At 50.7% G+C, this 27,813-nt stretch overlaps 1 protein-coding gene across 4 annotated transcripts; it reads left to right on the forward strand.

The window, feature by feature from the left end:
* On the forward strand, positions 1-27,813 carry PRSS56 (serine protease 56). Of its 4 annotated transcripts, none has more exons than XM_082224103.1 (17): positions 1-847; positions 4,962-5,123; positions 6,078-6,278; positions 8,053-8,106; positions 9,365-9,554; positions 11,467-11,575; positions 11,916-12,075; positions 13,241-13,383; positions 14,363-14,522; positions 15,300-15,488; positions 18,985-19,146; positions 20,702-20,810; positions 21,878-22,019; positions 23,688-23,847; positions 24,912-25,004; positions 25,909-26,021; positions 26,571-27,813. In XM_082224103.1, exons 1-17 carry the CDS (start codon positions 754-756, stop codon positions 26,742-26,744), a joined length of 2,415 nt encoding a protein of 804 aa, XP_082080229.1. In that variant the 5' UTR covers positions 1-753; the 3' UTR covers positions 26,745-27,813. The 4 variants fall into 4 exon arrangements, 3 of the variants coding, with proteins under 3 accessions (XP_082080229.1, XP_082080230.1, XP_082080228.1); XM_082224104.1 differs by having other exon boundaries at positions 20,707-20,810; positions 21,921-22,019; positions 25,897-26,021; XM_082224102.1 differs by having other exon boundaries at positions 2-847; positions 25,897-26,021.

Genomic DNA, 27,813 nt, shown 5'->3' on the forward strand with positions numbered 1-27,813 from the left:
CGTCGTCGCGTAAAGGCGGCGGCGAAAGCGCCACGGCCTGCTTAGAGAGGCCTGCGCGTGTATCTTGTGTGCAGGTTCACGCTAGGCCCTTGACACGTGTGTGTGTGTGTGTGTTCGTGTGAGGGAACAAGGCCTTGCTTGGCTTATCTCCCCTCCCAGGCCTCGCCTTTGCTGAGGGGAGCTGGCGAGGGGAGGCCCGGCCTCTCCTCTCCCCTCAGCCGAGGCCACGGCGCTCGCTCGGCGGCCGAGGACAAAAGCGCGAGCAGGATCAAGCGAGGCGGGCCGCCTCTGATCATTAAGCGGGGAGCCTTTTGATGGCCGCCGGCCCCCGCCCGGGCTCACAAAGGGCCTATTCAGCGCGGCCGCCTCCTCCTCCTCCTCCTCGGCGGCGGCGCGCAGCGGGGCTGAACCAGGGCCGGCCGGGCTCCCCTAATGAAGACCTCGCGCGCCTCCCCTTCTCGCCGCCCCAATGGCAGGACCCTCGCCTGGCACCGCTGCCGGCCCTAATGAATGAATTCTCTCGCGTTTTATTTATTTATTATCATTTATTCTTTCGGTGTGCTCTTCCCCCCCCCCACAAAAAAACATGAGCGTCGTCTGTGCGGGTCCCCCCACCCCCGAGGGCACCGCATATAGGCGCGCAAGGGCGGCCTCGGCGGCAGCCGCTCCGCTCGCCCCGTGGGGAAAGGGAGGCTCCTTCTCCCTCTCCTTCTCCTCTTCCCTCCTTCGCACCCCACGCCGCCCCCGGAGGCGATGGGTCCCCTGGTGCTGCTGCTGCTGGTGGATCGGGCCCTGGCCGCCCCCCTGGGCAAGGAGCTCTGCCCGATGCCCCCCGGCGCCTTGCGAGGTAAGAGCAGCGCCTGCCTGGGAGAGGGACGGCCTAGATTTAGTCATCATTTTTTTATTTCTATATATCGATATAGCCATGTCAATATGCATCTTTATTTTAATGGGTCAATGGGCACCTGGTTTTTATTACACTCCCTGCTTGGGGAGGCAGTGCAGCGCAGTGGTTAGCGCGGCAGAGGTTTCAGGAGCAGGTTTACTGAAGGGAAAGGCTGCAGCTCAAGGGTAGCAGCTTTGGCAGCTGTAGTCCCCAAATAGGTTTGGGGGTGACCTCACCCCCATCTAAAAAACCCTGGAGAGTTGCTGCCGGTCAGTGGAAGCAACACTGAACCAGGTGGGCCAGTGATGTGATTCAGTGCAGGGCAGATTGTTTTCCCTTGTTCCTGTAGACACCATAGGGCTCAGGCAAAGCCCGTTTTCCAACTCCAGGCTCTTTTAACTGGTTGTTTCAGAGATTTGAACCTGGGGCCTTCTGCATGCAGAGCAGCTGCTTAGCCGTTGAACTGGACACTGTTGTTACCCCACATCCCCTATGACTTCTCTGGGGGTTTTTTAACAGAGGTACTGCAAGTTAAAGGGACGCGGGTGGCGCTGTGGGTTAAACCACAGAGCCGAGGACTTGCTGATCAGAAGGTCGGCGGTTCGAATCCCCACGACGGGGTGAGCTCCCATTGCTCGGTCCCTGCTCCTGCCAAACTAGCAGTTCGAAAGCACGTCAAAGTGCAAGTAGATAAATAGGTACCGCTCCAGCGGGAAGGTAAACGGTGTTTCCTTGCACTGCTCTGGTTCTTAGTCATGCCAGCCACATGACCCGAAAGCTGTACCAATAAAGCAAGATGAGCGCCACAACCCCAGAGTCGGTCACGACTGGACCTAAAGGTCAGGGGTCCCTTTACCTTTACCTTTTACTGCAGGTAAAAAATCAACAGGTGCTGTTCATTCTCGATACAGAGATGCAATAAGGCCGGTAACGTCCTCTTCCAGGTTCTTTTAACCTGGGACCTTCTGCATGCCAAACAGGTGGATCTACCACTGAGCTGTGGCCATATTTCATAGACTGCTATAGGGTGTTTCACGTTGGCTGTTTCCATAATCTGGATGACAACCTTGTAAAGCAGAGTAGCGGGTTTTCCATCTTGCGAGGCATTCGTCTTGCGGGGCACCACTGTTTATCGTATCGTATATGGTAAAAGCGGGGAGCGGAAGGAGAACGGACACTTCTGGCATACTGTAGCCTTGTTTGCATGCAGAAGGTCCCGAGTTTAGTCCCAGCATCGTCAGGTAACCTGGAAAAGAGGAGACTGAGAGGAGATATGACAGCAATATTCAAACATCTTAAGGGGTTTCTCATGGAGGAGGGAGCAAGCTTGTTTTCTCCTGCTCCTCAAGGTAGGACTCGAACCCATGGCTTCAAGTTACAAGAAAGGAGATTCTGACTAAACATCAGGGGGAAACTTTCTGACAGTAAGAGCTGTTAACATTGGGACAGACTCTCTCGGGAAGTGGTGGATTCTCCTTCCTTGGATGTTTTTAAGCAGAGGTTGGATGGCCAACTGTCAGGGATGCTTTGGCTGAGATTCCTGCATTGCAGGGGGTTGGACTAGATGACCCTCGGGGTCCCTTCCAGCTGTACGATTCTGGGGAAAGCCCTTGCCTGAAATCCTGGAGAGTTGCAGCCAGTCAGTGGGGACAATGTTGTGCTAGGTGAACCGGTTTGACTCCGAATGAGGCGGCTTCATGTGCTCCTATCCTGTCTGCACTCATGTCCTCTCTCCCTTTGGAGAAAGATCAGCAGCAGGGCATTGCTCAGTCCTTGGCATCTCCAGTTTGGCTGGGAGAGAGGCGTATGCCTGAAACAGCTGTTGCCAGTCAGTACAGAGCTGGACTAATGTCCTGACTTTATATGGCAGCTTCCTATGTCTCCCGTCTTTCTCTCTCCATGTTTTCAGTCCTCTTCTATGCATGGTAGATCCATGTGCCTACACACTTCTAGAGCATGGGAAGCTGCCTTCTCCTGAGTCAGACCAATGACCCATTTAGCTCAGTATTTCCTGCACTGACTGGCAGCGGGTCTCCCTGGTTTCATACTGGACGTTTCCCCCCAGCTGCTAGGGATTGAACCTGGGAGAGCAGGTGCTCAACCCCCCCCCCCATGAACTATGGCCCAGCCACCTGGTGCCTTTAGTTCTAGGTTGACCTTCTCCATCTTCACCTGTTCCATGTATGTATGCTGGTATGCACCCTGCTCTCGGTTTTACAATCGTCACTGCAAAGTGAATGCAGACACAATTTGGCAGAGGGCGCTGGGATTATTTGATACCAGATGCCCTCAGCCAAACACTTCTGGGAAATCCTTCGCCTTTGTAACAGAGATCAAGCCAACTTGGGGGCGGGGGGCGGGGGAATAAGAAAAATTGAATGCAGCCAGGCCAAACGGGGAAGTTGGCTGGAGCCATTGGTATGCCCATTCAACAACTGACTGCCCTAACTGCCACTTTCCCAACGCCTGTCGTTTTCGCTCCAAGGTATTGCCAGGGCCAGTTTGCTCTGTTTTTTTAAACCGTTGACAATTCTTACTCCTACGCAACATCCATATATACTTTTGCCAGTGCCACATCAATGCTTGTTTTGCACTTGCAAGGAATCGGTCCTTCACAGTGGAACTCCCTGCCCATTGATATTAGGCAGGCACCTTCATGGTGGTGTTTTTAGTGCCTGCTAAAGACTTTTGGTGTTTAGGGAAGCCTTCCCAGACACGTCATTCCATTTGATTATGCATACATATATTCTAATAACGGCTGATTTTGCTTACGTTTTGATACATTCTAAATAACTTATTTTGAACACCCAGTATTTATTTTTTAACAAAACATTTTATATTTTATGTAAACCACTTAGGGATGATTAAGCAGTATATAAATCCCGTTAAATAATTAAAATATTTACAGTTTAGCACATGGCCACCAACATATATGGCTTCAGAAGAGGATTAGACAAATTCATAGAGCCATGATGACGGCTGTGATCTGCCTCCACAATCAGAGGGAGCAACGCTTCTGAATCCCAGTTGCTGGAAACCTCAGGAGGGGAGAGTTGCTCTTGCGCTCGAATCCTGCTTGAGGGATTCCCACAGGCATCTGGCTGGCCACTTTGAGAATGGGATGCTAGCCTAAGTGGGCCATTGGCCTGTTCCAGCAAGGTTCTTCCTATGTTCTCAATGATAGCAACCAGAGTGTTTTTAATGGTGACAAAAGGACTGCACACATGAGCCTGTGTAGAGTGGGGAGTGGGATTGTGCCTGTTTTGCTCCCCTGCTTTCCAGTTTCTGAAATAGCTTGCATGTGCACAGGTTAGTAAAACAGAGACCTCAATTGCACAGATAGAGACTACTGTGTGGACTATTGTATTTACACCAGCTTTTTCAGAAGTCATGCAGAAAGTGTGGAGGCAGAGACAGCAGGCTCCAACCTGTTTTTCTTGTACTGGTTCATAACACCTGCAGGTTCTTCTTTCCGTTTGGACCCGCCACGATCTGGAAAGACTCGGAGTACTTTTTTGAATTCCAATCTTACCAGTTCCGCAAAGTAGGGCTGCCGGTTTCCCCACCGACTCTTTGGCCGTGCCTTTAAGCTGCAGCTTGATGTTCGCAGGTGGTAAAAGTGTGGGTCTCCTCCACGCCCCGCCAGGTGCCCCCTTCTCATCCCCGCCACTCATCCCTGCTCATCAACGTACTTGTAAAGACACAGCTGCAAAGACTGGCAGAGAGGTTGGCAACCCTGCCACAAAAAAGGTTGCGTTCCCTAAACAAGAGCCTGCCGGTTCCTGTGAGCGAGAGGGTACATTTGCAGTGGGTGGTGAGCAGGCTGGAGTAGGGGAGCTTCATCTTTCCCACACTTACTCCTTCTCTTCTATAAATGCACCCCGTAAGATGTTTTTTATTTGCAGCGGGCTGCCTCCCAGTCCCTGAAATGGCTGTGGTGGGCATTTGCAGGGGAGAAGCAGCTGGCAGGGGAAGGAGTAAGCACCCGCTTCCACTGCTGATCCCTCCCCCTCGCCAAAAAGCACCCCCTTTCCCCTGCTTAACATTAGCTTCTCTATGTCTTGCCCCTTTGCAGCTCTGTCCAACCGTGGGACGCTGGTGCTGGAAGCCGCCATGAAGAGTGCCCTGCTGTCCCTGGAAGGGGCGTTGTTGGAGCATGCACGACGCCTGCAGGAATGTGAGGAGTGCGTGCTCTGCCTCTTTGGGAACTGTGGCAATCGGACCAGGGAATGTGTCCGTAAGTGTTTCCCTTATTCCAGCCTCTTGGGGGGGGCATTGCTGGGTCCCCACTGGACTTTTACTAGAACCCCAACATCTATGAACCACAGAGCCGGGTGCAAAAGAATTATAGGCAGAATAGAAGGAGGAAAACCAGCGTGCCTCTGAGCATGCACTGAGCTCACAGCCCTGTTGTACAAAAGTCCGCGCCTGCCTTGGCAGCTTCCTTAATTTCAGCCACCTAACTCGGCTGCTGGGCTAGGCAGGCCTTAGCCCCATCTACTGAAAATCAGCCTGAGACCTCTCGGTGCATCCTGACCTTTTTGTTTCCATCAGCTGTGCAGGGTCATGAGCACCAGAAAGGGGAGGAAGCAATGGAGGGATAGGGAAACTCAGGCCTCGGGGGCCAACGTGACTCTCCAGGACTCTGCATCTGGCCCTTGCAATGCTCCCTAAGCCATGCCCTCTCCTTAGGCTGCCCAGAGCGGGAATGCGGCCCTCATGTGGAAAAAGGTTCCCTGCTCCTGAAAAGCAAGTGTTGCATAGTGGTTAGAGCATTGGAATATGACCTGGGAGACCCGGGTTCAAATTCCCACACAGCCATGAAGCTCACTGATCTTGGAGTCAGTCACCATCTCCTAGTCTAAACCACCTCACAGGGTTGTTGTGAGGGTGAAATGCAGAGGAGGAGGAGGAAGACCATTTACATGCCATTTTGATACCCTTGGAAGAAATGGTGAATGCATGAATGCAATAAACAAACAAACAAACAAACAAATAGAGAAGGGGCAGATATTTCAAATGAAAAAGCAAGCCCCCAAGCCACCTTTGATCATTGGTTGATGCTGTTCGACATCCAATAAGACGCGTGTGTTGGGGAGGGGTGGGAGAGGAGATTTTGGTTTTTCTCAGAGCATCCAAAGGACCTTGGGGTGACCTGGGAGTGGGCTTCTAGGTCTTCCTCTCTCCGCAGCCTCGGAGTTGCCCCTGGGCTCCCTGCCCAGCTGTGAAGCCGTCCTGCAAGTCCAGGCCATCCCAGAGCAGCCTGCCCAGAGCTGGGCCCTCAGCAAAGCGTGTGCTCCATACCGACGCCTCTGCTCAGGCCAGGAAATGTCCCCCGACAGCTGCATACGCCTCATGGTCAGCCATTGCCAGCTCCGCCTGCAGGAATGCCGTGAGTGACATGCCGGTGGGAGGCCAAGGTGGGGGGCGGGGTGGTGGGCGGCTCCTTGGGCTTCTCTGGCCTTGCTCCACACCTAGCGCTGTGTGATGGAGGCTGCACTGTGGCTGGTGATGGTGGATGGGCAATAATAAGTCAGGGACCACCACCCAGTGCGACCCCTCCCACTTTCCTGCCTTCCCAATGCTTTGGACCACAACCCCAGCCAGCCCCAGCCAGCAATGGATGCCCTCCAGAGGTTTTGGACTACAACTCCCATCCGTGCCGTCTGGGACCGATGGGAATTGTAGTCCCAAGCATTTGGGGGCACCAGGTTGGGGGAAGGCTGGTGTTGTGCTCTGCACACCCTATTGCACTCTTTAGAGCCCTGGTGGAAGAGAAGCCCTTGCTTTCCCAGTTGGGTTTCCTAATCGTCATTTGAGTCTCCGGCTTCCAAGAGAACCAGCCCCCTACTTGAAGGGCTGCTGGAGAACAGGCCTCTGTTTGAAGGCCTGAGTTTGGTTTAAAGGAGACCTACAGTATAGGGGCCTTGACATCCGCAGTAAACACCTCGGCAGCAGACTAGAATCATAGAATCATAGAGTTGGAAGAGACTAAGCAGCCACACGTGGGTCGCTTGGTCCCACTGCAACAAGATCAGGTGCATTTCTATCCAAGTTGCAGGAATTGTTTTGAAACTTTCATCTGCACGTGTAATTGGTGCATGTGATTCGTTCGTCAATCTGTATCCTCTTCTGCGATGATGTGTCCTTTGCTCCCTGCCCAGCCATCCCTGAGCTATGGATCCTTGCTATGGATCGATGGCCACCAAGCCAGACGACATTAAAAGAGGATTAGGCCAATTCATGGAGGAGAGCGTTATGGATGGCTACTGCCATAATGACTGTTCTCTCCCTCTGCAGTCGGAGGAAGAAATGCTTCTGAGCACCAGTTGTTGGAAACCACAGGAGGGGAAGCTGCTCTCATGCTTGTATCCTGCTTCTGGGTATCCCGTAACAGGCATCCAGTTGGCCACGGCGAGAACAGGATGCTGGACTTAGATGGGCCATTGGCCTGTTCCAGCAACCTTTTCTTATGTTCTTATACAGCTAATCCAGAATGCAGCAGCTACACTGGTGACTGGGGTCGGCCACCGAGACCACATAACACTGATCTTGAAAGACCTACATTGGCTCCCAGTACGTTTTCGAGTACAATTCAAAGTGTTGGTGTTGACCTTTAAAGCCCTAAACGGCCTCGGTCCAGTATACCTGAAGGAGGAGCGTCTCCACCCCCATCATTCTGCCTGGACGCTGAGGTCCATTGCCGAGGGCCTTCTGGTGGCTCCCTCCCTGCGAGAAGCAAAGCTACAGGGAACCAGGCAGAGGGCCTTCTTGGTAGTGGCACCCGCCCTGTGGAACGCCCTCCCATCAGATGTCAAAGAGATAAACAACTACCTGACATTTAGAAAACATCTGAAGGCAGCCCTGTATCGGGAAGTTTTGAATGTTTGATGTTTTATTATGTTTTGATATATGCTGTAAGCGGCCCAGAGTGGCTAGGGAAACCTAGCCAGATGAGCGGGGTAAAAATAATAAATTATTATTATTGTTATTGTTATTGTTATTGTTATTTATTATATAGACATCCGAAGGCAGCCCTGTGTTAGGAAGTTTTTAATGTCTGATGTTTCACTGTATTTTTATATTACGCTGGAAGCCGCCCAACATAATACAATATATTGTTACGATGGCCCATCTAATCCCCTCTCCCTCGTCCCCCCTTGCAGGGCTGGAAAGCGACATGGACTATTTGAACACAGTGGCAGACCAGTCCGATCCAGGTGAGGATGCCACCGCTGGCACAGTCACAGAATACGCCACCTTCCCAGAAGTGGGGTGGAGCAGGGCTCGAAAGTCACCCCTGGAGGCTCTGGCCCCGCTAATCCTCCCCCAGGTGGATGCTCCTTCGCGTGCATCACTGTTTCTCAATTCCCTTTGACAGCCTCAGCGCCACAGGGCTCCGGGGGCCCCATGCACCAGCATCTGTTTTCCAATGCTTCCTGCAAGGGGAAAGGTCAGCGTTGGGCGCTGACAGGGCCACTGGGCCGAGCACTGCTCTCCGGGGACAAAACACTCGCCTTGTTAATTGGGATGAAGCTTGACAGCTACATGAGCACACAGACCACTGCTTCCTCCTCCCAAAGCAGCCACTGCTGTGCTCTGTGCGTTTGCTGCCCATAGGTTTTGGGGGAAAGGAGAGGTTTCCACTGTCTGGGTCCTGGCAGTCAGGGGTGGGATCCAACCAAGTCATACTTTTAGGGTTGTTGATTTGGCAGGTGGATTTCATCCACTTCGCATTCAAAGGTGAACGTGCCAAATCCACACTTTCCTAAACAATACATGAACTGATACGCAGTCCTCCTTCAAAAATCACCCTTCTTCAGATTTGGCAGTCCGATATCTACAGGCAGGCAATGTGTGCAAAAATGCACATGCCAGGGTAAAGTGTGCATAAAAATGCATATGTTTCTGTATGTAGCATACAGAAATACATTATGCTAGGGGAAAGCAAAGCAGAAAACTGCAGTTGATATGCATTGCACAATGCAAATGGAGTTGCACAATTTTGTAGCATGCAATTGATGCTGTGTTCCCCAGTTTATTCAGCATTTTCTAGATCGTGAGTATGCAGGGAGAGCCATGTAGGGCACTATTTCAAAAATCTTATCTGCAGTGCAATGGCTTCTGACATTTTCCTCAGATGCACAGTTCCAGGTCCCATAATATCTATTAGCTTTCTTTTTTTTTAAAAAAAACAAAATTAATTTGAAAGTAGAGATTACTAGGTAGCCAGAATTGGTGCCCAGTTACCCATTCTGAACTTTTTCAGTGCTTCTGTGAAACCTTAGAACCTGGCTTACTATTCCCATTTCAGAGTTGCGGCTGTGGAGAGACAGCAGTTTGCCCCCTATGAGTTTAACACGGCAGAACTGAGACTTGGTCGTGAATCTTCCAGGCCCAGCTATTGGACTATGATCATGAGTCTTGACAGCCGCCCCACAATGTCCCCTAACTTCTTCTTTTTGTTTCAATTGCCAGGGCTGTGTGGGCACCGCGGGGTGTCAGCTCCCAACGCAACAATGGCGAAGGCAAAGATCGTGGGAGGCAGCAAAGCCTGGCCTGGCGCATGGCCTTGGCTGGTGTCTGTTCGGCTCAACGGAGAGCTGATGTGTGGTGGGGTGCTAGTGGGGGATGCTTGGGTCCTCACGGCAGCCCACTGCTTCACAGGGTAAGGCTGCGCTCTGGGAAAAGACTCCAGGTCTTGCATTCACACATGCATGTCTTCATTTCGGAAATGTACTTCTACTCAGTGAAATTCATGAAACAGTGTGCAGTTTTTTAAAAAAAGACTGCTGTGGCATTGGAACCAGTGTGAGGAATCTCAGGTCCTGGTGCCAAATGTGCCCCACCAGGCCTCTATCTCTGACCCTCAGGGCTCTCTCAAGGCCACACCCTCACCAGCCAGACTTCATGCTGTCATTGAGTGCATTGGCCTGGCAGGTAATGCCTGTTGATTGCTTGGAGATTAGAGAGGAGTGTGTGAGCATGTGTAGAAACTAGCCTGTCTCAAGAAACAATGGCGTGTGCTTCCAGGAGTGGAGTTAAAACTGCTGCATTAGCAGCACCAAAGTGCGTGCAAGCCTGGGCAGTGTGTAGGAAGGTCTTGGGCTGCCCAGACGACAAGACCCGCCCCCCCAGCCTTGCTGATAAGATCCAAAGGAAAGCAGAGCAATACCTTTGGCACCAGTTTCGCTGCAGGAGTTGCTGGAAGGAAGCGTACAAGGTGCCCACCCAACTGTCTTAGGGTCTCTACTCCGGATTTGTGTAGGGTTTACTCCTCAGCCCAAAGATATCCCACATGGCAGTGGAGGTTAAGGATCAAAAGGGAAACTTTGCAAGAGTTGCTCCACCCACATTGGTCTCTGTCCCCACCCACCGTGGCCCCTGTAAGGTTGTCCAGAGGGGAATGTGGCCCTCCGTCTTGAAAGGGTTACCTACCCCTGACTTACACCAAGAATGGTGAGCCTGTGGCCCTGCAGATGCTGTTGGATTCCAATCATTCCTTGCCAGTTGTGCCACTGGAAGCTGTAATTCAGCATTGTCTGGCCTCTGAATAGCAGTTGCTGTGTATCACATGAGGCAGAGGGCTGTCCTACTGAGAACCTGCTTGCAAGCCTCCAGTAGTCATCTGGTTCGCAACCATGAGAACAGGGTGCTGGGCTAGACATTGACCTCATCCAGCAGGGTTCTTTTAATGTTCGTATTGAGCAGCTTCCTCCAGTCTTTGCTGCCCCCTGGCGTTGGGAAAACCAGTTGGCTCCAGTTAAAGTGAAAATTGGATCTGGCCGACATCCATTGAGCACACTTAGTGGGCATGGAAGGCTCGTTGTTTGCTTTTGTGTGGTGGGGCAGCAACCAAAAACCAGGGGAGAAGGAAGGGCATGGCTGGCACCCTGAACAGAAGCACTCTACACTGTGTTGTTGTTGTTATACTGTTTCCCCTTATGATAATAATTTGAAACTACAAGAGCCTTGACTGCTCTGTAGAAGCCAAAGAATAAGCGAGCTAACAGGTCAAGGTGGCTTATCTTGGTGCTGTGACCAAAAAGGCTCTGCTAGTCCTGGAAACCTGCCAACCAGAAGGTGAGGAGACTTGGGGAAGATCCTCCTCCAAGGACCAGATCACACAAGGAAATTTGGGTAGGAGAATGTGGTCCAAAGTCCTTCCCAGCTCCATAATTCCTTGATCAGATATAACCCTGCCCAAACTGTTCAAGCCAGCCACCAAATCCAACAGCTGATTGGCATCTGTTAGCCGGTGCAAATAATTGTAGATGCGACGCTTTGTTTTCTTCCTATGAGCACTTGAGTAAATTGCATGGCTTGGGTGGCTTTAAAAGAGAATCGGACAAACGGAGGATCAGGCTGTCAGTGACTACCAAACCTGATGGCTGCGTTCTGCCTCCACAGTCGGAGACAGTAATGGTTCTGAACGTGAGTTTCTGGTGCAGGTGGGGAGAGGGCTTATGCGCTTGAATCCTCCTTGTGGGCTTCCCATAGGCATCTGTGAGAACAGGATGCTGGACTGGGTGGGCTACTGGCCTGTGTTCTTATGTACCCTCCTGCCTTTCTACCTGCAGAAGCAGAAACGAACTGGCCTGGTCAGTTGTCCTGGGCGATTACGACCTGACAAAGCTGGATGAAGGGGAGCGGGTTGTTCCGGTCAGCCGCATCCTTTCCCATCCCAAGGTGAGCTGGGGTCGCCAGTGTGGTGTAGTGGTTAAGAGCGGTAGACTTGTAATCTGGTGAACCGGGTTCGCGTCTCCGCTCCTCCACATGCAGCTGCTGGGTGAGCCTGGGCTAGTCACACTTCTCTGAAGTCTCTCAGCCCCACTCACCTCACAGAGTGTTTGTTGTGGGGGAGGAAGGGAAAGGAGAATGTTAGCCGCTTTGAGACTCCTTCGGGTAGTGATAAAGCGGGATATCAAATCCAAACTCCTCCTCTTCTTCCTGTTCCACCCACAGTGACCCCATTCTTAGGGCCTTTCTGCTTTTCTCCACTCCCAACTTCTCCTTTCTCTGCCCGCAGTTCAACCCCAAGACCTTCCACAACGATGTGGCTCTGTTGGAACTGAGCAGCCCCGTGACTCCGTCTGCCTGGGTGACTCCAGTGTGCCTTCCTGAGCGACCCATGGAACTGGGCACAGGGATGCCATGCTATATCATTGGCTGGGGATCGCTCTATGAAGGTAGCGTGAGGAAGGGCAACCCAGGAGCATGTGGGGGGTGGGGGCTAGGGTTGGGGGAGAAACTTGGTTTAGTTCACATCTTCTTCTTCTTCTTCTTCTTCTTCTTCTTCTTCTTCTTCTTATTATTATTATTATTATTAATTTCATTATTCATACCCCACCCATCTGGCTGGGTTTCCCCAGCATATATCAAAACATAATAAAACATCAAACATTAAAAACTTCCCGATACAGGGCTGCCTTCAGATGTCTTCTAGAAGTTATGCAGTTCTTTGTCTCCTTGACATCTGAAGGGAGGGCATTCCACAGGGAGGGTGTCATTACTGAGAAGGCCCTCTGCCTGGTTCCCTGTAACTCTGCTTCTCGCAGTGAGGGAACCACCAGAAGACCCTCGGAGGAGGGGGTGGAGGAGGAGGAGGGGGGTGGAGATACTCCTTCAGGTATACTGGGCCGAGGCCATTTAGGGCTTTAAAGGTCAGCACCAACACCTTGAATTGTGCTCAGAAACACACTGGAAGCCAATGAAGAGCCTTTAGGACTGGTGTTATATGGTCCCAGTGCCCATATAACTGACTGAACAAACTGAATTTGCCCTTTCCAAAGCAATGCATCAACCGAAACACAGCCACCCTTTGAAATTTGCATTTCTCTGAATTTTGCGATGACATTTTCCAGCCATATACAAAAATGCACTTTACTAGGCTAAAGTGTGCCTGTGAATGCATATATTGGTGAAAACACATTGCAGAAATGTGTTAATAGTTGAGAAACTTGTGTTGCAAAAATTTGCGCACAAAAATATGTATTTGGGATATCTCAGTTGGTTAGAGCAGGAGACTCTTAATCTCAAGGTCATGGCTTCAAGCCCCACATTGGGCAAAAGATTGCTGCGTTGATGACCCTCTTGGCCCTTTCCAGCTCTACAATTCTATAAATTAGAACTAAAATGCTAAGGAATTTTCATGAGAACTCCTACCAAATCTGGAGCTGGGCCCTAGAAAAAATGGAACGCCTGGGGCTACTGGCAGGGTTGGCCTCTCCCTTGTGGCTTCATCCAGCTGCCACATGGGAAGGGCTTCCATCGCCATGCCAAGGTGGGCAATTTTGTGGGGAGGTGATGGTGGGAATTGGGGCCCCTCCATAATGTCATACGCTTGCCCCATAGATGGTCCAGGAGCTGATGTAGTCATGGAAGCCCAGGTTCCCATCCTAGCTCAAGACATCTGCCGTGGTGCACTGGGGCGCCAGCTCTTCACCAGCGCCATGTTCTGCGCTGGGTTCCTCTCCGGGGGCGTTGACTCCTGCCAGGTAAGGAGGCTCCCTGAGGAGGGGGAGCTGAGGGACAGTGGAGCAGTGCCCGGGGGGGAGGGGGTAGCCTTCTGGCATTTCCAGCACACTGCTGGCGCAGAATTTGGCATCAGGGCTTGGCAGGGATGGGCATCTGCTGAGAGCCCACGATTCCACTAAGGACCTCCATAGTCCTGCTTCTCTTCACAGTTGCCTCCTGCTTGTTCACCTGCCTCTCGCTCAGGCCCAGCGCGGGAAAGCAAGGAAAAAACAGGAGTGGTGAAGAGAGAGCGATGGGGAGAAGCTGCCACCGACTCCATGCTCAGCTGACAGGCTCTGTCCGGCAGCAGTGCTGAGGCAGAGGAGCAGCAGCTGGCAATAGTGGCAGGAAGCGGTCAGAGTCATGGAGGGGAGAGAAAACACCGTATCCTACAATGGCCAGCTGGACAGGCAGGTGTGGTGCCATGATGCCCACATAACTAGCATAAGAAGACCCCGCTGGGTCATGTAGTCCCGCCTCCTGTTCTCACAGTGGCCAATCAGATTTCTCCAGGAAGCCCACAGGCAAGAGCCCTCCCTCCCTGTTTCCCATCCAAAGAGCCTTCCTGTTGCATTTAGTCCAAGATCTTGTTCTCAGAGTGGCCAGCCAGATGCCCGCGAGAAGCCCGCAAGCAGGATTCAAGCACAAAAACCATCTCCCCTCCTGCAGTTTCCAGCAGCTGCAATCAAGAAGCATCCCTGCCTCCAAAACCACGGGAGGGGGAGAGTTGCTCTTGTGTTCGAATCCTGCTTGTGTGTTTCTGGTTGGCCACTGTGAGAACAGGATGCTGCTGAGGTGTGTGGTCACCATGGCACCAGACCTGCCAGTCCAGCTGGCCGCTGTAGGCTACAGAGTTCTGTGCCGAATGGCCCTTTGGCCTTTTCCAGCAAGGGCAGGGGGCCAGGATTCCTCGACTTGCACACTTCCCTATTTTGGACCCACAGCTGTTTCTCCTTCCAGGGCGACTCTGGGGGACCACTCACTTGCTGGGACCCTTTGTCAGAGCGGTATGTGCTATACGGGATCACCTCCTGGGGCGACGGCTGTGGCGAGCGTGGGAAGCCTGGGGTATACACCCGAGTCGCCGCCTTCACAGACTGGCTGCACCAGCAGATGGAGAGTGAGTGTTAATGTTGGCGTTGTCGCTCCCAACTCCTCCACAGGGGGGCAGAATAAATGGGAGGTTGACTGGGGCCATTCACACCTTTGCGGTTCAGGGGACATGATGGAGGAGGTACCCAGGCAGGGAAGAGTTGCTGTAGCCTGAATTAGCCACATCTCTGAACCGTACCTCCAAAATACAGTTGCGAGATGTGAGGCACTCAGCGGGCCTCAGGATTGGTCTGGCGTTGGTGAATTTCACTTCAGGCACCTTCTGTCCCTGAACTATGCCAGCATGCCAATAATAGGAACGACTATTTAGAAATTGGTGTCTGGGTTTTGATTTTTCCTCTTCCCTCCCTGTACGTTTCCCCTTGTGTGTTGTGTTTCCTTAAATTGTAAGCCTGCAGGTAGGGACTGTCTTGTTTTGATGGTACAAATGCTCTAAACGAAACAAGCAAATGAAGCAAATGAATAACTCCAAAACTGAGGGTGGGTGCAGTGTTTGCTCTGGCGCCTCTTTGTGCTTCACAAGCCAGGAACATCCAATGTGTTGCTCTCCATATGTTGTTGGACTGCAACTTCCATCATCCCCTGACCTTTGGCCACACTGGCTGGAGCTGATGGGAGTTGGAGTTCCGCGACACCTGGAGTGAGCTGCGCTGCCTACCCTTTCAGGTCACCCTGCTGGGAAATCCATGTTCCTTCCGACCCTTGGTCAGGCCCCTCCCTCTCTCCCTCCCGGAGCACATGGGCAGTGCTGACAACAATTCCCCTTTGCTAATCCTCTGCACAGAGTCGCCCTCCAGCCGGGAGCCCACCTGCTTCGAGCTGCTGGCATTGGCTCAGATGCCACCCGATAGGCAGCGAGTGGAGCTCTCACACCTGTGTGCCTTCTACACTCAGCCCTGCTCCCCCTCTGCTAGTCCGGCGGCTTGTGCCCATGCTGCAGATGAGAAGTGCAAGGCCAAGAGGCAGCAATGCGGTGAGTGGCATGGCAAGGGCTGGCTGGGAGCAGGTTTCGCATGAGAACCCAGGCTATTGCAGCTTGTAAAGAATCATTTGCCTTGTCGCCTGCGGCGATCACAATTCTCTCCAGGGGATCAGGCAGGGACATTAAAAAAAAACACAACCACAGTTCTCTGCTGAACTCTGCTGAAATGAGACAAATGGTCCATACAGGTGTGCCTGGGGAGTCTAGTAAACATTGATGTGGGCAAATAAGTCCACTTGGGTGGGCTTTTCTTCAAGGTGGGGATAATTGGGGTGTGGGGAGAAGGCTCGCCATTACTGCACAAACCAGTATATGGTTAGAGTCTGCTCACATGAATACGGGGATAGCCGTCCACAGCAGGGAAAGTTATCTTCAACATTTCTGTCTCACCTCCCTGTGAAGTTATTCTCAAGGTGACAAATCCAATGAGAAGCGTAGACAACAAATCCAAAATTATAAATGGATTAAAAGAAAGCTAAAATGACACAATAAAAATGGCTATCAGTAGGAACACAATCAATATAAAAACAGCAGCTGTTGGAAACTTGTTTTCAATGGAAGCAACTATAAATGAGTGTTTGTAGGGGGAAGGTCTCGGCTGCCTGATGAGCTGTGATGGGGAGAAGTGAGCCTCCTCTGAGTAGGGGATTTCATGGCCCAGGTGCCACTACGGAAAAGGCTCTGTCCATCCACCCCCAGCTTGTTCTTCTGATCTGGAAGGAAGCAGGCATTGTCCTCAGCAGATGATCTTAAAGGTTGGGCATTTTCACATGGATGGAGGCAGTTCTTAAGATAATTTTTTCCCAGACTGTTTAGGGCTTTTAAAAGAACCAGCACTTTAAACTGAGCTCAGAAACAAACTTGTGATTATGATGGAAAAGGCTGGAAGCCTCTAAACTTCCCAGAGGTTTGATAGTTACCTTCTCCTACGCAGCGTCCATGGAGGAAGGCAGACATCAAGCCTTTGGGAGTTCAGAGGATCCCACTCCTTCCCTCTATAATTGTGACCTAACACATGAACTTGCATATTCTTCACAAGGCCATATCTGTGAGCTGAACCTCACCTCATGCTTTGAGAATTTCATGCGGTTGGTTTTGAGCGTTCTATCCCCCAAGGCAGCACTCGTAAGAGATCAGCACATCATGCTTCCTTTGCCTAAAAGGGTGTCCCTGGGAAGCTATGTTTCTTTCCCATATACTCTGGCGCTCTGTTCAATGCCTTGTTTTGCTGAGGCTTAAAGCACCCCCAAAGTGAGCCAGACTGGATTTTTGATGTCTTGCTGAGGGATCTCTGCAGCGCCATTGTCCTTCCCAGGCTGGGCGCTGGAGGCTGATTGTTCTGTGTGGCATTCCTGGCTTAATCAGGTCTACGTAAACACTTGTTTTTCTCCAAAGCATTGTTGGTTTTGAGGAGAGGCTTAGATCTGATCAGAGCAGCGCTGCCAGTGTCTTTTACGGAGCCCAGGGCCCTGTTGACAAAGCTGGTTCTCAGCTCAGGGACATACTGAGAGAGAGATTGAAAGGTCCATTATGAAGTTCCTGCTAATGTGCAATTATTTATTTTGTATAAAGCACGTTTACCCTGTTCTTCAGACACAGAAAAGGCTTCTTGAGTGCGTTGCAAAGACTGGTTGTAAGACAACCAGAACGGCTTTAAAAGAGGATTGGATAAATTCATGAGACATTAGGTTGTTGGTGACTAGTAGCAATGATAGCATCTGCCCCATGATAGCTCAGTTGGTAGGGAATGAGACTCTTAATCTCAGGGTCATGGACAAAAGATTCCTGCATTTCAGGGGGTTGGACTAGATGACCCTCATGGTCCCTTCCGACTCTACAATTCTATGATTCTGTGGTTGGCCACTGTGAGACCAGGATGCTAGACAAGATGAGCCTTTGGCCTGATCCAGCAGTGCTCTCCTTACATTCTTCCTAGCGTCAGAGCCCTTGTCCTTCCCATTCTCCTTCTCTCTCAAATTCAGTACAATAATATCCAATCATGTATACTATAAATGAAGAAATAATGAGCACAGCACATACGACATTATATCATGCAGGCACATTATGAAAATTGACCAATTCTGTATGAAATTCATTAGTTATTTGATTTCCTGCTTGTGATTTTATATAATGTTAATTTTACCATGAATGCCACATTCCATTCTGCTTCCCCCCCCAAAAAAAAAACCCATTTAGAAACATAAGGGACAGGTTATTAGTTTTTCCAATTGCAGGTTATTTTTTAAAATTTTGCAGCTGATAATAAAATAGTTCCATACCGGATTCTTTTAAAGTAATAGCTTTTCAATCATGTAAAATAACAGTTTTTTGGACTGTAAGGAATTAAGCGTGATCTGTTCAGTGTCTCTTAGAAACGAAAGTGAATACCCCAAAGGGGCTTAATGGAAAAACTCGAGCCCATCTTCCAGGCACGTAGGGGCAAATGATAGATGATATGAAAAATGGATGATCACATTTTATGGCTTTTTTAAAAAGACATAGGTACGGCAGTGAGTGGCCAGTTTCCTGAGTGAAGCACGTTGGAATGGGCTTTTAATCCCCACCTTGGTTGTGGTCTCAGTGAAAATCACACACCTGTCAAGCAGCTAGTAGCTCTGAGAGGGAAGCATCAGATCACAGAATTGCAGAGTTGGAAGGGACTCCCAAGGTCATCTAGTCCAACCCCCTGCAGTGTGGGAGTCACAGCTAAAGAATTCCCAACAGATGGCTATTCAACCTCTGTGTTGTTGGTTGTTGGCATCCACCTGTCTCAGGAGTGCTCCTTTGTGGGTCAAACCGTTGGAGAGTTACAGCGCCTGCTGTGGCTGTAGAGAACGATACGGGAGAGACAAGTTTTCTTGCAGCTGGAATAGATGAAGGTGTCTGGTTGTGCTGATGTGGTGCACCGTGCGTTCTTCCCAGCAGTCATTCCTCCTTTGGTCACTGCTGTGGATGCACACCCTGACCCTCTCCAGGCACTGTGGTTGTCTGCAAGGGATTCCCACATGGCGGGGTTGAAGTTGCCAGCCTTTGTGTCCTGTTTGCAGACATCTTTGTAATGCAGAGTTGGTCTGCCAACTAGCCTGGGACCTGAACCCAGCTCCTCATAGAGCACGTCCTTGGGTATCTGGCCATTTTCCTTTCTGTGTTTGACATCCCCAATGAACCAATTGGGACCCATGATGGCAGCATGGGAGGCTTTCATTGGAGTCTTGCTCTTAGGGTCTTACAGGCAAATTAATTGAGGATAAGGCTGCCAATGGCAACTAGCCATGACAAACATTTCTCCCTCCACTGTTGGAGACAGTATACCTCTTGAATACCAGTTTCTGAGAATCAGAAGTGGGGGGAGTTGTTGTGGGGCTCAGGTCTTGCTTTTGGGCTTTTGAGAGCAGGATATGGGACCAGAAGAACCTTTCGCCTGATCCAGCTGCAAGGCTCTCCTTCTTGTGTTGCTCTTATAGCACTCTTAACTTGTTTTCCCCAGAGCTGCGCTCGTACGCTCAGACCTTGTTGGAGTTCCTGCGTCGGGCGGAGGAGTTTTTCCGCACTCAGATTGACTTCTCGTTCTTCACACACTCCCTCCCCCAATTCATGGAGCAAGTTTACCACCACCTCTTCCCTCCTCGAGCACGCCAGGATTCCAGAGGTACTCCTTGGCCCATGTCTTGGAATGAAGACAGAATCAATATAAGGGATCTTGTAGCTCGGGTTTCACTGGTCTGTTGCACTCCAGAGGTTTGGACTACACAAACTATCAGCGCTGGCTGGAGCTGATGGGAACTGTGGTCCAAAACCTCTGGAAGGCTAGTGTTGAGGAAATAATGTAAAGATTTTAAAAAAGGTAGGGACGCGGGTGGAACTATGCGTTAAACTACAGAACCTAGGGCTTGCCGATCAGAAGATTGGCGGTTCGAATCCCCGCGATGGGGTGAGCTCCCGTTGTTTGGTCCCACCTCCTGCCAACCTAGTAGTTCGAAAGCACATCAAAGTGCAAGTAGATAAATAGGTACTGCTCCGGTGGGAAGGTAAACGGCGTTTCCATGCCCTGCTCTGGTTCGCCAGAAGCGGCTTCATCATGCTGGCCACATGACCCGGAAGCTGTACGTCAGCTCCCTTGGCCAGTAAAGCGAGATGAGTGCTGCAACCCCAGAGTCGTCTGCGACTGGACCTAATGGTCAGGGGTCCCTTTACCTTTACCTTTTTTAAAAAAGGTAAAGGACCCTTGTACAGTTAAGTCCAGTCAAAGTTGACTATGGGGTTGCAGCGCTCATCTCACTTTCAGGCCAAGGGAGCTGGTATTTGTCCAGAGACAACTTTGCGGGTCATGTGGCCAGCGTGACTAAATCGCTTCTGGCGCCATAATGGAAACCAGAGCGCACGGAAACACTGTTTACCTTCCTGCCACAACGGTATCAGTTTTATCTACTTGCACTTATCTACTTGCACTGGCGTGCTTTTGAACTGCTAGGTTGGCAGGAACTGGGACTGAGCAACAGGAGCTCACTCCGTTGCAGGGGTTCGAACTACTGACCTTCTGATCAGCAAGCCCAAGAGGCACAGTGGTTTAGACCACAGTGCTACCCGCCTCCCTACTGTTGAGGAAATACTGGGGTTCTGGCACACAGTTTCTCCCATTTCATTTCCTTGCCAACTTCCAGGTTATACAAAATCCCAGGCAAAGATGTTTTGCTAAATTGCAGAAACCAAGCTGCGATGTCCATTGAAGTTCTAGTTCTTTAACAGCATGCATTTTTGTATGGCCAAATAAATTTATAGTTTCACCCCATCGTCTCTCTATTCCAGGAAATGCAGCCCCTGCTGAATTTCTGCCTTTATATCTCTGTTCAAAGCATATAGACTGACTTTGTCAGGAGAAAATTTGCAATGCATCCTCTGCAGCAAATAGTCCTAGACCTGAGGAATGCCTGCTGCCCCATTTCCACTGCTGTTCATCAACGGAGTTTCATCCTCATCCTCACCTTGGTCCTAATGGCTTGTGAGAGCCCAGAGCTGTCTCCACCTGCAACTGAAAACTACAGGAACACAGTTCCTGGCCCTATTTCTACCCAGGGATAGAGAGTACCATCAGAACACATTATGACTGTCTTACGGCTAAAGTCCCTAACTGAGCTGCAGCCACCATAGGTGGGGGAGGGGGCACTTCTCCCCTACCCCAGACTGACACCCGCATTACCCCCAAGAGCAGGTTGCAGAGCCAGAGGCAGTCGTTGCCACAGGAGGTGGGCGAGAGAGCCTGCAGCCGGATGCCAGGAAAATGCAAAAACGAGAAGCCCAGACTTCGCCCAGGAGGTAAGGCGACACCTCCGTGTTTCTGTTCTGCTGGTGCCTTGCTTGTAGGCATAGTGGCATGGTGCTGGGTGCCAGAGTGGGAAGTTGTGTGTGTGTGTGTGTGTGAGAGAGAGAGAGAGAGAGAGAGAGAGAGAGAGAGCGCTATCCCATTAGAGCAGCCAGGAAGGGAAGCATACAGGAAGAGGATTCAGGGGAGCTACTGAGTTCTTCTCTGGCTTGGATTGTAACTTTTGGGGACCATGATGCTCGCTGGGGAGAGCATTACAGGTATCCAGGATGAATTTTTTGAGTAGGGAAATACAACATTCACCACTATTAATCAGGGAACAATACTATAACTGCTGACCTTCCGACCATCAAGCCCAAGAGGTTCAGTGGTTTAGACCACAGCGCCACCCGCTCTCTCATTTACCTGACTATAACCACAGAGAAAGATAAAGAGAGGGGCGGGAGAAAATCAGATTTGTTGATAGTTATGTACTGCACAGTCCTGTAAAAGAAATTGTTTAAAATTTCAAAGCGTTGGGGTTCTAGAGCTAATTGCAGTAAGCAGGCATAGCAGTTGTACTTTTGTATTGGCAAAGGGCAGGGAATGCAAGCAGAAACTCAGGTGGATCGTGCCCACCGGCCCACCTCTAATTCCACGTGTTTATGCAAACTCACATACAGAGCCTACTATACATGTGCACACTGTCTGTACATAGACTAAGTCCATGTGTGATCTGCTCCCTAGATAATATCCAGACTGACAAAGGGTTTGGATCAACCCAGAAGCTTACTTGCAACTTCTTCTTTTTTGACCCCAATAAAGGTGTTAAGCTGCTGTTCCTTTAGATTCTTACCATACTGTTCCTTTGATGTTAGAAAACCTTTCATTTCAAAGAGAGGTTGCATTGATAGGCATAGGAGAGGGGTCAGGGAAGAGATCTTCAAAGCCAGGAGGTGAACCTGGCCAGACTTCTGAAATGTGCAGCCTCCTTCATTTTTACTCAGTGACGGTTCACAGAAACACACACTTAGCTACACAGAGAGGAGCACCCTTTTCCTTACTCAGTCTCTCTTTGCAGGCCTCCTCGGTCCACCCTCCCCTCCTTTGCCTCCTTGTTCCAGGGCACGGGGCCCAGTTTGGGCGACTGGGTGCAGGAGCTGAATGCCCTGGCCGAGGACTCAAGAACCACAGCCGGCGGGGAGGAGCAGCTGTTCCTGCAGGTATGTGAATGGGTGGAGAGGGGAAGAGAGAGACAAGATTGGAGCGGCACTCTGGCTGCAAAGGCAGACAGGAAGTCATAGAAAGAGGAGAGAGATATGGATCACAGTTTCAGTCAGCTTCGTGGCGTTACTCTCATTAGGCAGCAGGCCCAGGCCTACCATAAAGCAAAGACAAGCAGTTGCTTCAGGCGGGAGCTGCTGGGTGTCAGCAACAACACCCCACCACTATTCCTCCTGAGATCACCCACCCTGTCACCCACCCCACAAATCAATGGTTCTCAGAGTGGGGGTACAGCTCCCTGCAGGGTGATGGGATTGCCTGGGGGGGTGCTAAGAGGCAAGGGGAATGGGGGCACTGGAGGTGTAAATGACTATCAGAGTTTGAAAAGCTAGTATCACTCGATCAGGTCATCCCTTCTGTTGAATTAATCAAACCAAATAGTTTTAACTGGGGTTTGATTGAATGTGCAATTAATTGTTACTGTTTTGAATTTTATTGTATTGTTACCTTCCTTAGTGGGTCGTGCAAACTTCTACTCTGTACAGACGCTTCAGGTTACAGACGCTTCAGGTTACAGACGCTTCAGGTTACAGAGTCCGCTAACCCAGAAATAGTACCTCAGGTTAAGAACTTTGCTTCAGGATGTGAACAGAAATTGTGCTCCGGTGGCAGTGGGAAGCCCGATTAGCTAAAGTGGTAGCTCAGGTTAAGAGCAGTTTCAGGTTAAGAATGGACCTCTGGAACGAATTAAGTTCTTAACCCGAGGTGCCACCGTATAATGCTTTTTATAGGGTAGGAGGCACTTGAGATGAGTTCATGAAGGGTTGGGAACCACTGCCCTAAGCTAACTGCCAAGGCTTGAAGTAAGAGCCGACAGCCAGCCAGCCAGTGAACAGTCACTTTCTGTTCGTGCAACAGGAGTGGGAGGAAGCCTCCTTGTCCTTTCCCCTGGGCAGCAAAGTATCTTGGCTTTTCTCCCAGGGGACCCATGGTTCATTTGCAGCTTTCTGCTCCTTCCCCAATATAAGTGAGAAGCACTTTGGTGCCATTAATGCAGCGGTTTGACTTCACCCCTAGAGGCATACTCCATTGTCCCCCGTGACAGACAGATGCCAACAACAATAAAGCACTGGGGGAAGCTGCATTTAGGGCACTGACACAAATCGCCCCTGAGATGGCATCCAGATGGTTTTTGTGCAGCGTTTTACGTGTTGATGAAAGATGAAAGAATATCAATCAGTGGTGCAGTGAAGCACCCCTTGTTTCACAGCTAAGCCGAGGAACTGGCAGATTACATCACATTAGCAAGCATGGCTAAAGGCTAAACCTACCCTTTTATTTTGGGAGGAAATAAATCCCCCAGTCCCTTCCCAATGAAAAAGCATGCAAACTTTGCAGCCCAGCAGAACTCTTCATCAGGATGGATATTCAGCAAAGCAAGGGAGTTAAAAATCTGGCTAGGGCTTCTAGGAGTCCAAAACATCCAGAGGACACCCAGTCTCTTTGTTCTCGAGGTCCTCCCAGTATGCTCTTTCCAGTCATTCCTTGGCAGTTCTTCTGGTTGGGAACCGGTCAGCCACTTGACTTGCCAGGCCACTTGCCAGCCCCAAACAGACCTACCTATCGGCTCGCTCTGAGCTATCCCTCTGCCTTCTTTCCATACACAGCAGGCAGATGGGGAGGTGAAGGAGCTGCAGGAACAAGGGTGGATCTTCCTTCAGCAGCTGCGAAGAGAACTAGGCCTTCAGGATGCTTCCCCCGAAGCTGGGACAGAGGAGGAAGCCACCATTGCAGCCACCACCACTCCCCAAGGCCTTGCCTTGAATGGTATGGAATGGGCCATGGGGCAGGACCAGAAATGGGAAGGTGGGTGGGTGGCTTTGGGGCCCTTGGAGGATGGTGTACCAGAGCAGTCAATCCCTAGAATGAATCAAGAAGCTTACATTGCAGGGGTGGAGGGAGGCCAGATCTTTACTTCCCTGCAGGCCAAGGTTGGCAGGTGGGCAGCGCCACCAGCCCGTCAATCTTCTGGTGTTATGATGGCCTGTGGTGGGGAAGGGTCTGCACCACTAGTGCATTCCTGCAGCGCCCAGCGGGATGGAACTCTCCGCTCACCAGCACATGGGCACCCTTTGGCCTGGAATGGCCCTGCTTTGTACTATCCCATGGTCAGGGCTGTATACCGCTTTGCAAGCCCAATTTCAAATGCTGGTTTTAACCCATAATCCCTTTCACAACTGGAGAACCCAGTGTTTTACGGAGCACCTTGGATGGCTCAGTCAGAGCAGGAGACTCTTAATCTCAGGGTTGTGGGTTCAAGCAAAAGATCCTTGCATTGTAGGGTTTTGGACTGGGTGACCCTCATGGTCCCTTCCAATTCTATGATTCAGTTAAAGCCTCGTGAGCCTGCGTGGGCCTTCTGCATGCAAGGCATATGCTCTGACACTAAGCTGTGGCCATTCCGCAAATTGCTCTGTGATGGTTTTTGGGTGCTTGGTTGTTGTTTTTTAATCAGTTCACATAATAACTGGAGACTTTCATAGTTGGCATCTAACAAATAAAAGAATAGCAATGGTGATGCCTATTCAGAATTCTACCCCGAGGAAACAGGGGAACTGCCATTGGCAGAATTTCTCCACTTCTCCCTATCCGCCCTCTTTCCCTTGTTTCCCCTCCCCAGCTGTCCCCCTCCTCTCCCTCCCCTGTGGTAATTAGGATTAAGGAAAAAAGATCCCCTTGTCCAACCTTCACCAACCTTCAACTGCTGGCTGATGGGGAAGAAGAGAGACGGGTTATGAGCAAAGCAAGGCAGGCTAGCTTTGTTCTGTGCCTTTTCCCGTAGCTTCTCCCCAACTCTTAAACCTTCACTTTCCCATCTTGCTCTGTGGCAGACTCCCTGGCCAGCGAGGCCCACCCCCAGCGGGAAAAGCGCAGCCTTGGGAACGCGGGCCCCATTTGGGGAAAGGATGACACCTTCCCCCAAGGTAGGTTTGTCCCAAGCTTCCTCAAAACAGAAGGAGGGGAGGGGCCTTGGATAAAGGGGTGGGGCCTAACAGTGTATGGGAGGGAACGTCACCTGGTGGATCTAAGGGCAAAGCCTGGCAGCTTAGTATGGAGCAAAGAGGCCACATGTCCTCCTTTGCAGAGGAAAGTCCTCTATTTGATGGGCTGTCGGGAAGCCAGTCCTCTGTTTGAAGGGCTGTCCAGTCTAAGTCCAGTTTAAGAAGGTGAGCAGTAGGGGCCTTGAAGTTTCCCATCGGCAGGTAACAGCTGGTTAGCAGGCGGATCAGCCGCACAGCTCACCTGATCATAGTCTTCTCTACAGTGAGATATATTCCACAGGCAGCAACTGATTTGTGCACGGCTTACATTCTGAGACAGCAGACGCTCACGTGAAATTTTGTATAATCGGAACACCCATTAAAAAAGCCTGCAAACACCCCATTCCGCCCCTTTTGGTGACGTTTTTTGGTCCCTTTCAGGTTCAGTGTGATGCACGTATGCACAGTCTCATACATATCAGACATGCCTAAAACGGTCGCTGCCTGTATTTATTTTTAAGTTAGAGCAATTATTTCCAAATGTGCATGTATAAATATAAATCAGCATGGACAAGTATTTCATAAGCTGCAAGGGAGCCATGGGCAGAGTGACCTTGGGGCAGAGGAAGGATTTCTCCCCCAACTCCCCCTCTGCTTTGCTTTCCCGACGAAAATCGTCCCCACCCGAAGCTGCCATTTGCCTTGGGAGGAAAGGTGCATCTCCAGAGACCAGCAGCCTTATCTCCAGCAAGAATATTCCCTTCTGCTCTGAAAGACTTTGCCTGTTCTCTCCCAAATCTTCTATCCACCTGCCTCCCACCCCTCTCCCCTTTAGTTCCTGCTGCAGGCTCCAACTGCCGGGGCGTCAATGAATCTGCCCAGCAGGTCCGTTCCGTGCGTGAGATGCACCGCTGGATCCTTCAAGTGCCTGAGAGGGACCTTGCCATGACCTTCCAGGAGGTGAGGAATGAGAGGATCTGTCAGTTGTGGTTTCATTCCATTCTCATTTGTGCTCATCTTAAATTCAGATCTCCACATTTCCACATCAGTTTGTTGATCCCCCATACTGCAAAGTACACGTGAAAATTCATGATTCTTTTTAGTGCAAATTCTGCCTAATATGTACACATTTTTGCAAGACAGTTTTCCCTAATATAATGCTCATAATATAATGATTGCCTTTGTACACATTCCAGCTTGTCAACATCCTTCTTAAATTGTGGCACCCGGAATTAGACACAGGACTCCAGGTGTGCTCTGACCAAGGCAGAATAGAGCAGTACTATTATTTCCCTCAACCTGGACACTAGACGTCCATTGAATAGCATCAGCTGCATTTCATGCATTGCTCCATCCTACTATGGAGGCCCAGCATAGCCACCAGGGCCAGTAGCCATTGATAGCCCTCCATTGCAGCCTTCATGGTCTTCGCCCCCCCACTCGCTTCCTTTATGCTGCTGCTGCCATTGTTTTCTCGCTTTATGCCTCTTTGTCCTTTTCTCCAATCAGATCCTCGTGGACCTGGGCTCCAAGAACTCCAAGGGCCTATACAGGGCACGCGTCCAAGCCACCGTTGGACACAGATCCACCTCCTTCACCGGTCTCGTTGGCCTGGCCAGCGACTCTCTGTACCGCAGCATGCCTGGCCTCATTGCCCTCGCCCTGGAGACCCTGAAGACCTAACCTGGCTGCTCCTGGCAGCGGTTGGACTAACAGGACGCCCTGCGAAACCAGAGGATGAAGGCACAGAGATGCCGCACACCCCTCAGTGAGGCCCCCGTCCTCCAGGGTACAATGGCCTGGGAGTAAGGAAGTGTGGCGCAGGTCTGCTGATCTGCCCGTGCAGGGATGAGAGGCCTTTCCTCATCCGAGGGCCGCATTGCCTTGTTGGGAACCTTCTGGGAGCCGCATGCCAGCAGAAGGCAAGGACGGGCAGAAGGGAGCAGAGCAACAGACTCTCTACCTTTGTGCAGCTGGCTGCATTCCAGCCAGACAAAAACCAGAAGTTTATACACACACACACTCCATCCTTCCTCCAGGCAAACAAGAACCATTGACAGTGATAAAAGACACATCCCAGGCAGGTCAAAACATTCAAAGAGGGGCAGGGCTGGGGAGGACTGGGCTTGGGAGGAGGCATGGCTTAGGGGGAGGCCTGAAGGCAAGGGAGATGAGCCTGGGGGGCAGCGTTCAGCCTCTCCAGGCCTTGGGTTCTTCCTTGTACTAGTCTAAGGGCAGCTCGGAGACAAGCTAGTCTCTCTCCACACCAAACCACATTCTGTTTTCCTTTTTCCATTTGCTTAAACTGGGCACTTTTATTTTGATGAAAAAGCAGGCATGGGGCCCCAATCCAGAACATGCTCCTGGCTCAGATCAGGCCCTCTCACACCCAATGCCCTGCTGAAAAATCTGCCCCCTTCCAGGCTTCTGTTTACCCCGCAAGGCGCTGCTTGCAGGAAACAAATCCAGAGCGGACAAAATATCAGTTAGGTGATGATGATGATGGCAACTTTCAGGACCTGAGACCAGTTGAGGAGCAAGCCTCATTTTGGGGATGGGGGGGCAGTGTCATCTAATTGTGACTTTCTCTTCCAAATAAAAGCAGCAGGAGTAGAATGTGGAGGGACCCCCATTGTCTAAGAAAGTGTCTCTGGGGCTGAGGGTGGCCGAGTAAAAGCCTCGCATTATGGGAAATATATTTATTTGTACAAAGGCTTGTTTTTGTAAACAAATAAAATTATATTTTGTGGTA

Source organism: Podarcis vaucheri (assembly GCF_965113315.1).
Source record: "Podarcis vaucheri genome assembly, chromosome: 5".
NCBI lineage: Eukaryota > Metazoa > Chordata > Lepidosauria > Squamata > Lacertidae > Podarcis > Podarcis vaucheri.